This window comes from Gopherus evgoodei, chromosome 2 (assembly GCF_007399415.2).
Source record: "Gopherus evgoodei ecotype Sinaloan lineage chromosome 2, rGopEvg1_v1.p, whole genome shotgun sequence".
NCBI classification, from domain to species: Eukaryota; Metazoa; Chordata; order Testudines; family Testudinidae; genus Gopherus; species Gopherus evgoodei.
Genome location: NC_044323.1, coordinates 273,094,250 through 273,109,282, shown reverse-complemented (window position 1 = coordinate 273,109,282; position 15,033 = coordinate 273,094,250). Strand labels below are relative to the sequence as shown.

Below are 15,033 nucleotides of genomic sequence, written 5' to 3'. Positions count from 1 at the left end.
CCTCCAACAACTCAGTCTCCCCCACAATAGTATTTATTCAAATGCATAATTATACATTTATGCTTGGGCTCTGTACTCCAGAACAGACTGGGGTCTATAGAGACCAGGATATTTGTCCCAAGAGAAGGAAATACCCAGACTAGTCCCTAGCAACTTCCAGCCAATCCGGGAGAGGAGGCCAATCTACCTCCTTCCTAGTTTCATGGTGTTCTCCTCACCTCATCCTTTCAAAAAAAATTCTACATTGGTCTCCAGCTCCGGTGATGTGAACGGGGGACCCAACAGAGGGAGTTCCAGTCAGAGCTTTGTGCACAGAGTTTCCCCACCCATCCTGATACCTATGAGACAACCTCTGAAGTGCTACACCTGGCAGACCCACTCTCTGCTGTTTCAGACTCCCACCTAATTAGGCCTTGTGTGCCTGTTTCTACAGGGTAACGATGGGTCTACAATCAGTGAACAAATCGGTGTTGGAGTCCAGGCAGAATCTGACCTCAGTTTCCTAGGAACAGCAGACTCAAAGTCTCTCTCTTTTCAATGAGATCCTAATACTGACACATGCAGCTGCCATCAATTGTCCAGCAGGACAGCTAGCTGACATATGGGATGAGATCTGTGTTGCGGACAAGCTGTGTATGGACCATTTTTTGTTCTGCGTTTGTGCAGCACCGAGCACAATGGGATCCTGGTCTGTGATTGGGGCTGCTGGGCACCACCACAATAAGGTAATGATAACATGTCATATGCCTACCTCTTCAAACTGCCCACACCAAGAACACTGCAGTGGGAGAATGGGTAAAGAGCCCAACATACAAGAAATGACAAAGTCAGGCTGCCTGAGCAGTGTTAATTTTGTCCTCAGTGCATGGGCATGATTATTACTTGATCTTCAATTCCTTGACCATAGGGTATTTCTCAAACAAAACATAAATAAATATACATGCATTTTAACAGTCTTGCTACACACATGTAGCTTCCTGTAGCCATGCTGATTGAAGGAAATTGTTTTCTACATGGTGGCTGTAATTATTAAAACACATGGTGTAGCATCTTAAAGGTCTAATAGCTTGAGCTACAGAAGTGCCGAATATTCATAAATTCCATTTCAGTCAATGAGAGCTGCAGATCCTCAGCACCTTTCAAAATCAAACCATACATCAATAAAGATATATGGAACCATAACGTTACTAAAAATACTAAGTGTACAGCAATGAAGAACATAACAGGGTGAGATGCCTCAGAGGCTGTATGAAAAAAAATAGTATAGTAATACTTGCAAAATAGTATGCTGATTATGTAATAAGACTGTGTAATGGAATAGATTCCCTGATCTTGGAGTGCTCCACTTTGATGCTTTCAAGGCAACACTTTGATGAAATTTCATTCGGTTTTTGGAAAGAAAAAACATAAAATCCATAATATTATTTATTTGGGTAACTAACACTGGAGCACCCTGTCCCACACACTGTAGAAGGTTCAAAAGATGGAAATCTCCCCCCATCTCCCAACTGTCTTAGGAAGTCTGCAGGGGAGAGACACCTCAGGTGAACCAACAGATGAATCTAACATAGTCTGCCTCTAGTAATGGCCAAATCTCAATGTGTTAAAGGAAGGGGAAAAACCTTTTAATGCAGCTACTAGGCTTTGCAGTGCTGTTGGGAAAAGCAGCTTTCCTGGCCCCCTATTTTAGAACTTGAAAAGGGTGGACATACACATACTTCCTTCGTGATGAATATTTATGCCACAAACTAAATGTTGCCCTTTTCTCTACTGCGGTGCATACATGCTTGCTCAATAGCTGAAATACTGTCCTGGCTCTGGAGATAGTGGCTTCAAGACAGCTCAAGAGCTTATAAAATAAGAGGAATATAAAGCTTAGGTCACCACAATATCATAGAAGGAAAGTTGTCAAAGTAAGTTTACTTTTCTAGATTATAGGCAAATTTTAGTAAGCAATCAGATAGGTGTGGGTTCAGATATTCTAATGTTTCTCAATACTCCGTGGGCCAGCTATGGCCCATGGACACTAAGGATACAAAACGTGAGAAAACAAGGGGCCTGTGGACTGGAAAAAGACTAGCTATCAGGGATTTGGGCATGGTAAACCATTATCGAACTCATCCGGTGCAGAAGGGCAAGGCAGCAGACCGGTATGACGTGTCAGAGAGAGCATGTATGCAGCCAGGGAAAAGTATAAGACCCCAGAACATGTTTACTAACATAAAGGACCCACCTATTGAAGCAGCTTTTTGTTGCCAGAGGAAAGGTAATTTGTAAACTAAGTTATGGTACAAAATAGTCTACAGTCCATGAGGATAGCTATATTGTTGTAAACAAAAAACTCACAGCAACTGTGACACCCTAATCCCTTCTCAAAACAATGTTGAAGTTAACATGATTCATTGCCATCTACTGTGACATAAATGATTTAGGGCCAGATCCTGAAGTTCTTATTCAGGCAAAACCCCCACTGACTTCAATTGTATTATATATTAATACAACTATGTATTCTGATTATTAAATTTCTTTAAATCTATCCAATACTGTCCAAACTATAACTAGTAAAGGCTATCAAACCTTCCCCCAGAGAAACCCATTTTGCTAGGAAATCTGGTGACATACACGTCACATAGGTGCCTACCCGGAGATGCTTTGGGACCCTAGTGAGGAGGCAGGTTTGCAGCTTCCAAATCCCAGTCCTGTAGAAGGCTGGACCCTCTGCACTGCTCCTCTGCGCCTCCTTCCAACTGAGATCATGGTTTCTTCAGGAGCTATGCTCCCATTGGTCATGCATTCTTGCAGCAGTAATTTAGTCAGATATTTGCTTAGATATCCGCTACTTCTAAAAGTAGAAGGGACTATTGGGTCCTAAACATTTATTATTATAGCTAATAAAGGTACTTGGCATGACTCACCATCACCTTACACATCCACAAAGAATTTTTAATAAGTTATTTCAAATACGTGAATTAAGTCACAAACACTGCTCTGGTTTACAAATAAATGGAGAGTATAATTATAAACACCTAATTTTCATAGGGTTTTTTTTGGATAAACCTATACACTTCTTGTGTTTTCCTTTTATTCTGTCACGCCTGAGGTATGCAGCCATCTAAGTTCCTGCTACAGTGCATGCCTGTGCTGCCACACAGTACGACATGAAAAGCCACGCACTTAACTCCTCCAGCCCTGGAGCTGCTGTGGCAGGAAGAGGTGCCCTTCCCGCAGCCCCAGCCCAGGTGCTGCTGTGAGGAAAGAGGGCTGGGAGGAGTCCTCTTTCCCCAGCCCCACCCCAAAGCCTGCACCTCCATCCAGAGCCCTCACCCGTCCAACCCTCTGCCCCAGCCCTGAGGCCCCTTCCACACTCCAAGCCTCTCAGCCCCACCCCGCCACACATCATCTCCATATTGGTGCACATAGCAAAATTCATTGTGCACATGGATGGGAAAAATTAGAGGGAACATTGGCAGTCATCCTGAAGTATCCCATGCATCTGAAGAAGTGAGGTTTTTTACCCACTAAAGCTTATACCCAAATAAATCTGTTAGTCTTTAAGGTGCCACCGGACTCCTTGTTGTTTTTGTGGATACAGACTAACACCGTTACCTCCTGATCCTGAAGTATGTAGCACTTACTCATACACATTTTATCCACATAATCACCAGATACTAAATCATCACTTCTAAGGTCTTATGTAATGTTTGTAAGCATCGCTAAAAACTGACTACAGTATATTTCTTCAGAATATGTGTGTATTGTAATTTTCTAGCACCAGTTTTTCTGTTCTATACACATCTATAATACCTTTATTGTAATATCTTCCTCTTTGAGGCAATCAGGCAAGTTATTTATTTAGCATTAATATTTATATACTTCTCTTAGAGGGAAAAGAAAAGGAAACCACAAATATACCATTGGCCAAAACTTGTCTACCACCCTGTTTGCTACCATATACTGGCGGCCCTTATTTTCTGAAACAAAATGTGCAGCTAACAAACTTATTCTGTTGCCCAGAAGATCTAGATAGTGAAAAAATAAGACACAAATATTTGTGACGGGGGGGGGGGGTGGTACAAATTCAGAGATAAACCTAGGCCCCAATCCTGCAATCAGATTCACAAAAGTGGATCCTTCCATCCATGTGGATCCCCATTGATTTACAGGGGTACGGACAGTCTTTATTTTCTCTGGTAGCATCATGTAAAAATAAGTAACATATTACTACTATAGCAGGATGGCTTACCTCCTAGGGTGGAGAACCTGCGGGTAAGCTAGCCCTGATTACAGAATGAGCCCCAGCTATATAGATGCTACAGGGCTCCTGCAGGACCCCAAGTCAGCAGGAGGGAAATTCAGGAATCTGCAGGAAGTCAGAAAGGCTCCTGGAGGGAAGACACTGATATCTGGGGGTTTGAAATCCAGAGCCAGAAAACTAAGGCTTTGGCCTGAGAGTGGCCTACCAAAGCAGGAAAGGCCCCAGGCAGGAAGTCCTGGGAGTAGCGGCGTGAACTGGAGCATGCTGGGAATGAGCAGGCTTTTGTAGAAAGACCTGTATTGTGGGGTTTCGCTAAAGACTCAAAAGGCAGAAAAAGCCCAGGAATGACACGACAAGAACGTAAAACTGGTGGACTGTGTCTTGGGACTGAGTTTTACTTTGGAGCATTATTTATGTAAATAAACTTGGACTCCTGAGAAATGGTGGTGAATGGACAAGAAAAGCCTGTGCAGTGTTTATTTAAGAAGCCCTTTGAGGGGAAAATCATTGACAGGTAGGGTGACCAGATGTCTGGTTTCTGACTGGAACACCTGGTCAAAAAGGGATTGTGGCGGCTCTGCTGACCAGGCTATTGACTGTCTGGTTGGTGGCGCTGCAAAGTGGGGCTGGCAGGCTCCCCGCTAGCCTCCGTGCCGCACAGCTCCCGGGGAAAAGCAGCATGTCCCCCCTCCAGCTTATACACATAGGGGCAGCCAGGGTACTCTGCACACTGCCCCTGCCCCAAGAGCCATCCCTGCAGCTCCCATTGGCCAGGAACTGTGGCCAATGGGAGCTGTGGTGGAGGCAGCGCCTGCAGACAGGGCAGCTTGCAGAACCACCTGGCTGTGCCTCCGCGCAGCAGCCAGATGGGAAACTTGCCGCTGCTTCTGGGAGTTGCCTGGGGTAAGCTCCTGGAAGGACCACTTTGCAGACACACCCCTACACCCCAGACCTGATCCCCCTCCCTCCCTTCAAACCCATCAATCTCAGCCCGGAACACCCTCCTGCATCCCAAACCCCTCATCCCCAGTCCCACCCCAGAGCCTGCACCCCCAGCTGGAGCCCTCCCTCCACCTGCACCCAACCCCTGCTCCAGTCCAGAGCCCCTTACCACACCCTGTACCTTCAACTCCACTCCCCCAGACCAGAGCCACTCCCGCACCCTAAGCCCCCCCCCATCCCTGGCCCCACCCCAGAGCTCACACCCCCAGCTGGACCTCTCACCCCTCTTGCATCCTAAGTCACTGTCTCGGCCTGGAGCCCCCTCCCACACCCCAGCCCTGAGTCAGCCCAGTGAAAATGAGCAAGTGAGTGAGGGTGGGGACAGTGAGTGACAGAGGGAGCTGGCAATGGAGTGAGCAGGGGGCAGGGGAAGGATGGTCGGTTTTGTGCGAGTAGGAAGTTGGCAACCCTATTGGCAGGGCACCACAGCAGCATCCCTGGCCATAATGGGTTCATGGGAGGTGGCTGACTCCACTATAACTTCTACAGCAGTGGTGAGGCGAGTCTCCAGGGGCCAGATTTTTAAACATCTTTAGGTGCATAAAGGTACACAGGGGTCCCTAATGGCATTTCCAAGAGATCCTAACTCAGTGGTTCTCAAACTTTTGTACCAGTGACCCCTTTCATATAGTAAGCCTCTGAGTGTGACCCCCCCCAATAAATTAAAAACACTTTTTTATATAGTTAACACCATTATAAATGCTGGAGGCAAAGCGGGGTCAGGGGTGGAGGCTGACAGCTTGCGACCCCCCATATAATAAGCTCATGACCCTGAGGGGTCCCGACCTCCAGTTTGAGAACCCCTGGCCTAACTCCTATTGCCTATCTGCCTCTTTAAGCACTTAAGTACCTTTAAAGACTTGGCCCCAAAAGCTGAAGCTAAGATTCCTAAGCTAATTGCTAAGGAAATGTATACATACCAGTTTAAAATAAGAACCAAAACCCATGGGCCAGATCTTCATCTGATGCAAATCAGCAATGCTTCACTTACTCTGGAACTGCACCAATTTAAACCAGCTGAGGGTCTGGCCGGCATAAGTAACCTAAAACACCAACTACAGTACTAGCTATGAAAATGTCCTCTGAACTAGCATCTTAAAACTGAAGATGATTCCTAAACATTCTGCTTTAGTACTAATTATTTTCTTAGTTTAACTGTCATCGATATACAACTTTAAAATACAAACTGATCTTAATAATAACTGTTCGTCTGAATACTTGACTTCAATTGAGATGAAATCAAGGAATGTTGGTTCTCATCTTAACGGCTCCTGGATCAAGCAACGTTTTCAAAATTTTGAATGAAAAATGTTAAATCGGCATTTTAAATTATTTGCTGAAAATCTGAAGAAAACTTCTGGCCTGCTGCTATTACGTCTTTCTGATTATACCACTATCATACAATCGTCTGCATTTCCTGAATCGCAAGTTATGTTAACAGTGAGAATTGGGAAGCTTTCAAATTTTCTTCTTTATTGCTGTGTGTGATGCACAGGAATTTGGTCAATGGATCCAAAATTTAAAAAAAAAAACTATAAAAAAAGGACTGTGTAAAACCCAAGTCTTTCTGCATTATTACAAAAGACTAAAAAAAACCTGGATCTTAATGGAGGTTTATTCTATCCTTCTAACTTAATCATTTTTATAGTGCCAATCATATTTGACACACTGGACCAGAAATCCAATAAATTCTGATTTTAATTATTATTCCTCTTCTGGTTTTGCCTTTTAAAAGCTCTTTGCTGACTTGCTGTCACCTTCCCCGAGTCCTCAGATAGTACAGCCATGACCAAATTAGAAGACCCCAAACAGAATGGAATAGAAAGCTGCCCCTGGACTGTAGCAGTCTCAGTAAATATTGCAAGGAATGCTAGATAACTCATTATTCCAGGCCTGCAATACTATTTACATATAGCCCAATTTCTAGCTGAAACAGCAGAGCTGAGCAGCTGTGACAGGCTGAAAGCAGGAGTTTTTAAGAATCTAATTGAAGCACACACAAAACCTGTGCATTTCCCAAATGTGTGTGGTTTAGCAGGTCTGACAGAGGTATGTGTGTGCACTGATAATGTGGGTTTAGAGAGGATGAGGCACACAAGTTCACAGAGGTTGCAGTTCTGATTCCTCTATCACTTACGTCAGGTTTACACCATTGACATCAGTGGAGTTACTTCTGCTTTACACCAGTGGGAGACCAGAATCAGACCCTACAGGATTGCACCTGTGCAACCGAGAGCAAAATTTGAGCCATTGATTTAAATGGAGTTAATCCAGACGTACACAGGTGTGAAGTAAAAGAAAACCAAAAACTGTCCATTTAACAGCAATTTCCTTAAATACAAGAGCAAAGGAGTTTCCCCTTTTAGAGTTTGTAGTAATGTTTGTGCGGGAGGAAGGAGCCATCTCCTACCGTAACTGCTCCCCAGTGAGCAAGACCTCAGCCATGTGCTCCAGCTCAGCAGCCTTCTGCTGCATGCTGCCCATGTCCTCCTCCATCGCTGCCAGCCTGCCGGGGACAGACAACACAACAGGGCTAAGGGAGGCTGCAGCTCTCAGCACTGGATGACTGGGCTGGGTTAATATGTTCGTTAAATGACAACTACGTTAGATTAAATGACAACATGAATACATCCCAACCCCTCCCCCACCCTTATTAAAATCCCCTTCCTTCTCTGCAAATTCAGTAACTAAACATATCCGTAATCTGCACCGCACAAATCTTAAAGGGAACATTTCAGTCCAGTTCCAGTCTCCTGCAGGATATGCCCCGTTTTAATTAACTGATCGATGGGACTTAGTTTGATTGCGTTTCCCAGCTGCATGGGTGGCTGATTTTTATTTTGCAGCACACCGCTGCATGCCTGCTTGTCTGGCTTCTCAAACTAGAGAGCTGAGCTTTTAAATTCCTGCATGCAATTTATTTCTGACAGCTCAAAGGCAACACGCTTTTCGCTCAGCTTCCCTTTGCAAAAAGCCTTTCTGAGGAGCCTGACTTCCCCGCCTGCTTATTTCAAGGCACACTGCGCCACTGCCAGTTCTTAACAGAAGATCCACGTCTCACTTTCGCTTACCTTTGTGCAGGTCACCTTTCCCTTGTGGAGATAAAGAAAGATCCCACCAATTTCCTTGTTACTGTTTCACAGCCAGAGAGAGAGACACATGGTTGCAGTAGCAGCAGGTCCAGCCAAGGCAGCAGCGTCCCCCTCTGTCTATCACATTGCTCGCCACTACTTCTCCAGCATGGAAAAGACTGAACGTCACAGCCAAAGCCGTAGCAGCCAAGGTTGTGGGGCGGAGAGGGGAGGTCCTATGTTTATCACAAGCGACCTTTGAGACGGCAGCGTGCAGCCCAAGCTGCCGAGCAAGAGGAGAGGTGTTCTAAGGACTCAGGATACAGCTAACACAACAGCCTCCCCTGCTCCCCACCCTCTTGCAAGGAAAACTCCAGCTGTTCCTGTCCTCGCTCTCCACACAAGTTTTTCCTTCCTGTATTTCTTTCTCTAAAGCAATTAAAAATAAGGGGGATGGGTGGGCAGAAAAAATAGACTGATCCTTTAGAACCAAATTCCCCCGCCCTACTCTAATTTTGCCTTGACCCCTTGTAGTGAGTGCAGAGCTCCCAGTGTGATCCTCCTCCGAAGTCACCCTACACTTTTCCTTCTGAGGCTCCCGCAGCTGGTCTTTCTTTCCCTTGTTCAGTGCAGGGGTCTTTAGTGTCAGAAGGAAATGGAGAAAGAAGAAACCCAGCCAAGAGTGCAGAATTGTGCTAGTCTGTGCTGCAGTACCCGGTGCCTGGCAGAAAGTACAGCGCTGCTCAGGTTGCACAGAATGTACCTTGGCAGCTGTCCTTGGGTATTTGCAAAGAGGCATCGGAGTCCAAATTCTGAGTACTCCGGTCTAAAATCTCTAGAACTTTGTATTCCTGGTCACCTGTTAGGCAAACTCTAAGTAGGGTATTTATCAGAAACAGCTCCCCACTCCCAGTTCTTTCCATCCCCAGTCAAAAAAGGGTGCTAAATTCCAACAGGTACAGAGAAACCCACAGAAACTTCCCAAATGGGAAACAGATTTCAAGTGCACCTATAGTGCATCTGTCATAAACAGATAGTTAAGGTTAATGTCTGCCTTCACCTCACTCACCTAGGGTTGCCAACTTTCTAATTGCACAAAAAGGAACACCCTTGTCCTGCCCCCCTGAGGCCCCAACCCCACTTACTCCAGCCCCCCACCCTCCATCGCTCGCTCTTCCTCACCCTCACTCACTTTCACTGGCTGCAGGTTGGGGTGTGGGAGGGGGTGAGGGCTCCAGCTGGGGTGCAGGCTCTGGGGTAGGGCTGAGGGATTTGGGGTGCAGGAGGCAGCTCCTGGCTGGGGCCAAGGGGTTTGGAGTGCAGAAGGGGGTGCAGGCTCTGGGAGGGGGCTCAGGGCTGGGGGGGGAGAGGGTTGGGGTCTGTGAGGGAGTTTGGGTGCAGGAGGGGGTTCTGACCTGGGGCAGGGGGTTGGGGTGCAGGTGGGAGTGTGGAATCTGGGAGGGAGTTAGGGTACGGGGGGTTCCGACCTGGGGCAGGGGGTTTGGGGTGCGGGCTTCAGCTGGGCAGCGCTTACCTCAGGCAGCTTCCAGTCAGTGGTGCAGCAGGGCTAAGGCAGGCTCCCAGAAGCAGTTGGCATATCCAGCCCCTAAGCAGAGGCACAGCCAGGCGACTCAGCACTATGTGCACTGCCCACGCCCGCAGGTGTTGCCCACACAGCTCCCATTGGCTGTGTTTCCCAGCCAACAGAGCTGCAGAGCCAGCGCTGGGGGTGGGGGCAGTACACTGAATCATAGAATATCAGGGTTGGAAGGAACTTCAGGAGGTTATCTAGTCCAACCCCCTACTCAAAGTGGACCAACCCCCCAACTAAATCATCCCAGCTAGGGCTTTGTCAAGCCTGACCTTAAAAATGTCTAAGGAAGGAGATTCCACCACCTCGCTAGGTAACCCATTCCAGTGCTTCACCATCCTCCTTGTGAAAAAGTTTTTCCTTATATCCAACGTAAACTTCCTGCACTGCAACTTGAGACCATTACTCCTTGTTCTGTCATCTGGTACCACTGAAAACAGTCTAGATCCATCCTCTTTGGAACCCCCTTTCAGGTAGTTATAAGCAGCTATCAAATCCCCCCTCACTCTTCTCTTCTGCAGACTAAACAATCCCAGTTCCCTCAGCCTCACTTCATAAGTAATGTGCTCCAGCCCCCCAATCATTTTTGTTGCCCTCCATAGACTCATAGACTCATAGACTCTAGGACTGGAAGGGACCTCGAGAGGTCATCGAGTCCAGTCCCCTGCCCTCATGGCAGGACCAAATACTGTCTAGACCATCCCTGATAGACATTTATCTAACTTACTCTTAAATATCTCCAGAGATGGAGATTCCACAACTTCCCTAGGCAATCTATTCCAGTGTTTAACTACCCTGACAGTTAGGAACTTTTTCCTAATGTCCAACCTAAATCTCCCTTGCTGCAGTTTAAGCCCCTTGCTTCTTGTTCTATCATTGGAGGCTAAGGTGAACAAGTTTTCTCCCTCCTCCTGATGACACCCTTTTAGATACCTGAAAACTGCTATCAGGTCCCCTCTCAGTCTTCTCTTTTCCAAACTAAACAAACCCAATTCCTTCAGCCTTCCTTCATAGGTCATGTTCTCAAGACCTTTAATCATTCTTGTTGCTCTTCTCTGGACCCTCTCCAATTTCTCCACATCTTTCTTGAAATGCGGTGCCCAGAACTGGACACAATACTCCAGTTGAGGCCTAACCAGCGCAGAGTAAAGCGGAAGAATGACTTCTCGTGTCTTGTTTACAAAACACCTGTTAATGCATCCCAGAATCACGTTTGCTTTTTTTGCAACAGTATCACACTGTTGACTCATATTAAGCTTGTGGTCCACTATGACCCCTAGATCTCTTTCTGCCATACTCCTTCCTAGACAGTCTCTTCCCATTCTGTATGTGTGAAACTGATTGTTCCTTCCTAAGTGGAGCACTTTGCATTTATCTTTATTGAACTTCATCCTGTTTACCTCAGACCATTTCTCCAACTTGTCCAGATCATTTTGAATTTTGACCCTGTCCTCCAAAGCAGTTGCAATCCCTCCCAGTTTGGTATCGTCCGCAAACTTAATAAGCGTACTTTCTATGCCAACATCTAAATCGTTGATGAAGATATTGAACAGAACCGGTCCCAAAACAGACCCCTGTGGAACCCCACTTGTTATACCTTTCCAGCAGGATTGGGAGCCATTAACAACTACTCTTTGAGTACGGTTATCCAGCCAGTTATGCACTGACCTTATAGTAGCCCCATCTAAATTGTACTTTCCTAGCTTATCTATAAGAATATCATGCGAGACCGTATCAAATGCCTTACTAAAGTCTAGGTATATCACATCCACCGCTTCTCCCTTATCCACAAGGCTCGTTATCCTATCAAGAACGCTATCAGATTAGTTGACACGATTTGTTCTTTACAAATCCATGCTGGCTATTCCCTATCACCTTACCACCTTCCAAGTGTTTGCAGATGATTTCTTTGATTACCTGCTCCATTATCTTCCCTGGCACAGAAGTTAAACTAACTGGTCTGTAGTTTCCTGGGTTGTTTTTATTTCCCTTTTATAGATGGGCACTATATTTGCCCCCTTCCAGTCTTCTGGAATCTCCCCCGTCTCCCATGATTTCCCAAAGATAATAGCTAGAGGCTCAGATACCTCTTCCATTAACTCCTTGAGTATTCTAGGATGCATTTCATCAGGCCCTGGTGACTTGCAGGCATCTAACTTTTCTAAGTGATTTTTTACTTGCTCTTTCCTTATTTTCTCTTCTAAACCTACCCTCTTCCCGTAAGCATTCACTATACTAGACATTCCTTCAGACTTCTCAGTGAAGACCGAAACAAAGAAGTCATTAAGCATCTCTGCCATTTCCAAGTCTCCCGTTACTGTTACCCCCTCCTCATTGAGCAGTGGGCCTACCCTGTCCTTAGTCTTCCTCTTGCTTCTAATGTATTGATAAAAAGTCTTCTTGTTTCCCTTTATTCCCATAGCTAGTTTGAGTTCATTTTGTGCCTTTGCTTGTCTAATCTTGCCTCTGCATTCCTGTGTTATTTGCCTATATTCATCCTTCGTGATCTGATCTAGTTTCCATTTTTTATATGACGCCTTTTTATTTTGTAGGTCACGCAAGATCTCAAGGGTAAGCCAAGGTGGTCTTTTGCCACATTTTCTATCTTTCCTAACCATCGGAATAACTTGCTTTTGGGCCCTTAATAGCGTCCCTTTGAAAAACTGCCAACTTTCCTCAGCTGTTTTTCCCCTCAGTCTTAATTCCCATGGGACCTTGCCTATCAGCTCTCTGAGCTTACCAAAATCCGCCTTCCTGTAATCCATTGTCTCTATTCTGCTGTACTCCCTTCTACTTTTCCTTAGAATTGCAAATTCTATGATTTCATGATCACTTTCACCCAAGCTTCCTTCTACTTTCAAATTCTCAACAAGTTCCTCCCTATTGGTTAAAATCAAGTCTAGAACAGCTTCCCCCCTAGTAGCTTTTTCAACTTTCTGAAATAAAAAGTTGTCTGCAATGCAGTCCAGGAACTTATTGGATAGTCTGTGCCCCGCGGTGTTATTTTCCCAACATATATCTGGATAGTTGAAGTCCCCCATCACCACCAAATCTTGGGCTTTGGATGATTTTGTTAGTTGTTTGAAAAAAGCCTCATCCACCTCTTCCACCTGATTAGGTGGCCTGTAGTAGACTCCCAGCACGACATCACCTATGTTTTTTACACCTTTTAGCCTAACCCAGAGACTCTCCACCCTTCCGTCTCCTATGTCCATCTCCACCTCAGTCCAAGTGTGTACATTTTTAATATATAAGGCAACACCTCCTCCCTTTTTCCCCTGTCTATCCTTCCTGAGCAAACTATACCCATCCACACCAACATTCCAGTCGTGTGTATTATCCCACCAAGTTTCAGTAATGCCACTGGACTCTTTCCAATTTCTCCACATTCTTGCTGTAGTGTGGGGCCCAAAACTGGACACAGTACTCCAGACGAGGCCTCACCAATGTCTAATAGAGGGGAATGACCACATCCCTTGATCTGCTGGCAATGCCCCTATTTATACAGCCCCAAATGCCATTAGCCTTCATGGCAACAAGGGCACACTGTCGACTCATATCCAGCTTCTCTTTCCACTGTAACCCCTACGTCCTTTTCTGCAGAACTGCTGCCTAGCCATTTGGTTCCCAGTCTGGAGCAGTGCATGGGATTCTTCCATCCTAAGTACAGGACTTGGCACTTGTCCTTGTTGAACCTCATCAGATTTATTTTGGCCCAATCATCTAATTTGTTTAGGTCCCTCTGTATGCTATCTCTACTCTCCAGCGTACCTATTACTCCTCCCAGTTTAGCGTCCGTTGTCAGTGGCTACCGGTGTGGTACTCTGCTTTCGTTCGATGATGATAACAGTCGGCTGTGTGCATTTTCCCTCTGTGTGCTGCCCCGGCTCTGCACAGACAGCTGACACAGCACGCCCCGAGAGGACCCCCAAAACCCACAGACTTTAGTAAGGTATGAAGGAACCCGAGCCAGGTTTATTGTCAAATGAAGCACAGTAATAGTTTCCCGTAGACTCTACAAGACATACTACAAATTTGTGCCCCCTGGCAAAGAACCGGCTCAGTCAGTGGAGGGACTTCCCACTGCCCCCATGGCCAGACAACGATGTGCACTCAGGGACCTACTTTTATACAGTTACAGGGCAGATTACTCATCCTGACTGACATATGGAAGTACAGACCCTTGACTCATTGGGGGGCTGTCTCTCTCTTTAATCATGTCGGTTCAAACAAATCTATCCATCATGTTGTCCTTTTGACCCTGTCTTTAAGATGCATCTGCCTGTTCCTTATTATCTCTGTGGAGAGTTCTGATGCCATCTTGGCACAACTTCGTCTTATTAGCACTTATGTGTGGATGCACCTGCTTCTAACAACCCTCTTCTCGCCAGCTTCTGTGAGTGGGGCTTGCCTCTGGCTCACAGGCCAGCTTTTACTTAGCAATGCCTGGAAGTACTTTGGTTCAGGCTTCAGGCCTCAGACTGGGTCTTTGATACAAGAGTTTATGTTTCAGGGCCTCATCTTACTACAGTGTCATCGGCAAACTTGCTGAGGATGCAATCCATGCCATCCTCCAGATCATTAATGAAGATCTTGAACAAAAGCAGCCTCAGGACCGACCCTTGGGGCACTTCACTTGATATCGGGAGCTTCCCTGGTCGTCCCTATGCCTAGGGGCTGGACATGCCGATCACTTTCAGGTTGCTGCACAGAGCCAGGGCAGGCAGAGAGCCTGCCTTAGGCCCTCTGCGTCACCAACTGGACTTTTAACAGCTGCCATCGAAAACCGGCCAGCTGGCAAGCCTACACTCATCCAGTAGTGTCCATGCCCCAGAGGGAGACATGACTTTGGGAATTTCACCACCGAAGCCTGACAATGCTTCATATGTAAATATTCTATGCAAATTTCACCTGAATGCTCTTTAGTTACATGATATTCCTTTTTATTCCAGCTCACTTTGGGAGGACCAACCGGGCAGTGTATATTTTGGTTTCTTATATTTTCATAAAATCATAGAATTCCAGGCCATAATAAACCATTTTGATCATCTAGTTTGACCTCCTGCATAAAGAATTTCACTCAGTAATTCCTGCATCACAGCCATATAGCGTGG

General features: G+C 45.9%; 1 protein-coding gene across 3 annotated transcripts in view; it reads right to left on the bottom strand.

Moving 5' to 3' along the window:
* DEPTOR (DEP domain containing MTOR interacting protein) overlaps positions 1-8,963 on the bottom strand; it is a 110,610-nt gene extending 101,647 nt beyond the window's left edge. Inside the window, exons 1-2 of one of the 3 annotated variants that reach the window (XM_030553753.1) lie at positions 8,329-8,963; positions 7,668-7,763 (exon numbers count right to left, since the gene is read on the bottom strand). In XM_030553753.1, the coding sequence (XP_030409613.1) occupies positions 7,668-7,753 (86 nt within the window). In that variant the 5' untranslated portion in view covers positions 7,754-7,763; positions 8,329-8,963. The remainder of the gene's footprint in view (positions 1-7,667; positions 7,764-8,328) is intronic. The other 2 variants (XM_030553752.1, XM_030553754.1) reach the window with 2 other exon arrangements.
* Between the last annotated feature and the right edge of the window lie 6,070 nt (positions 8,964-15,033).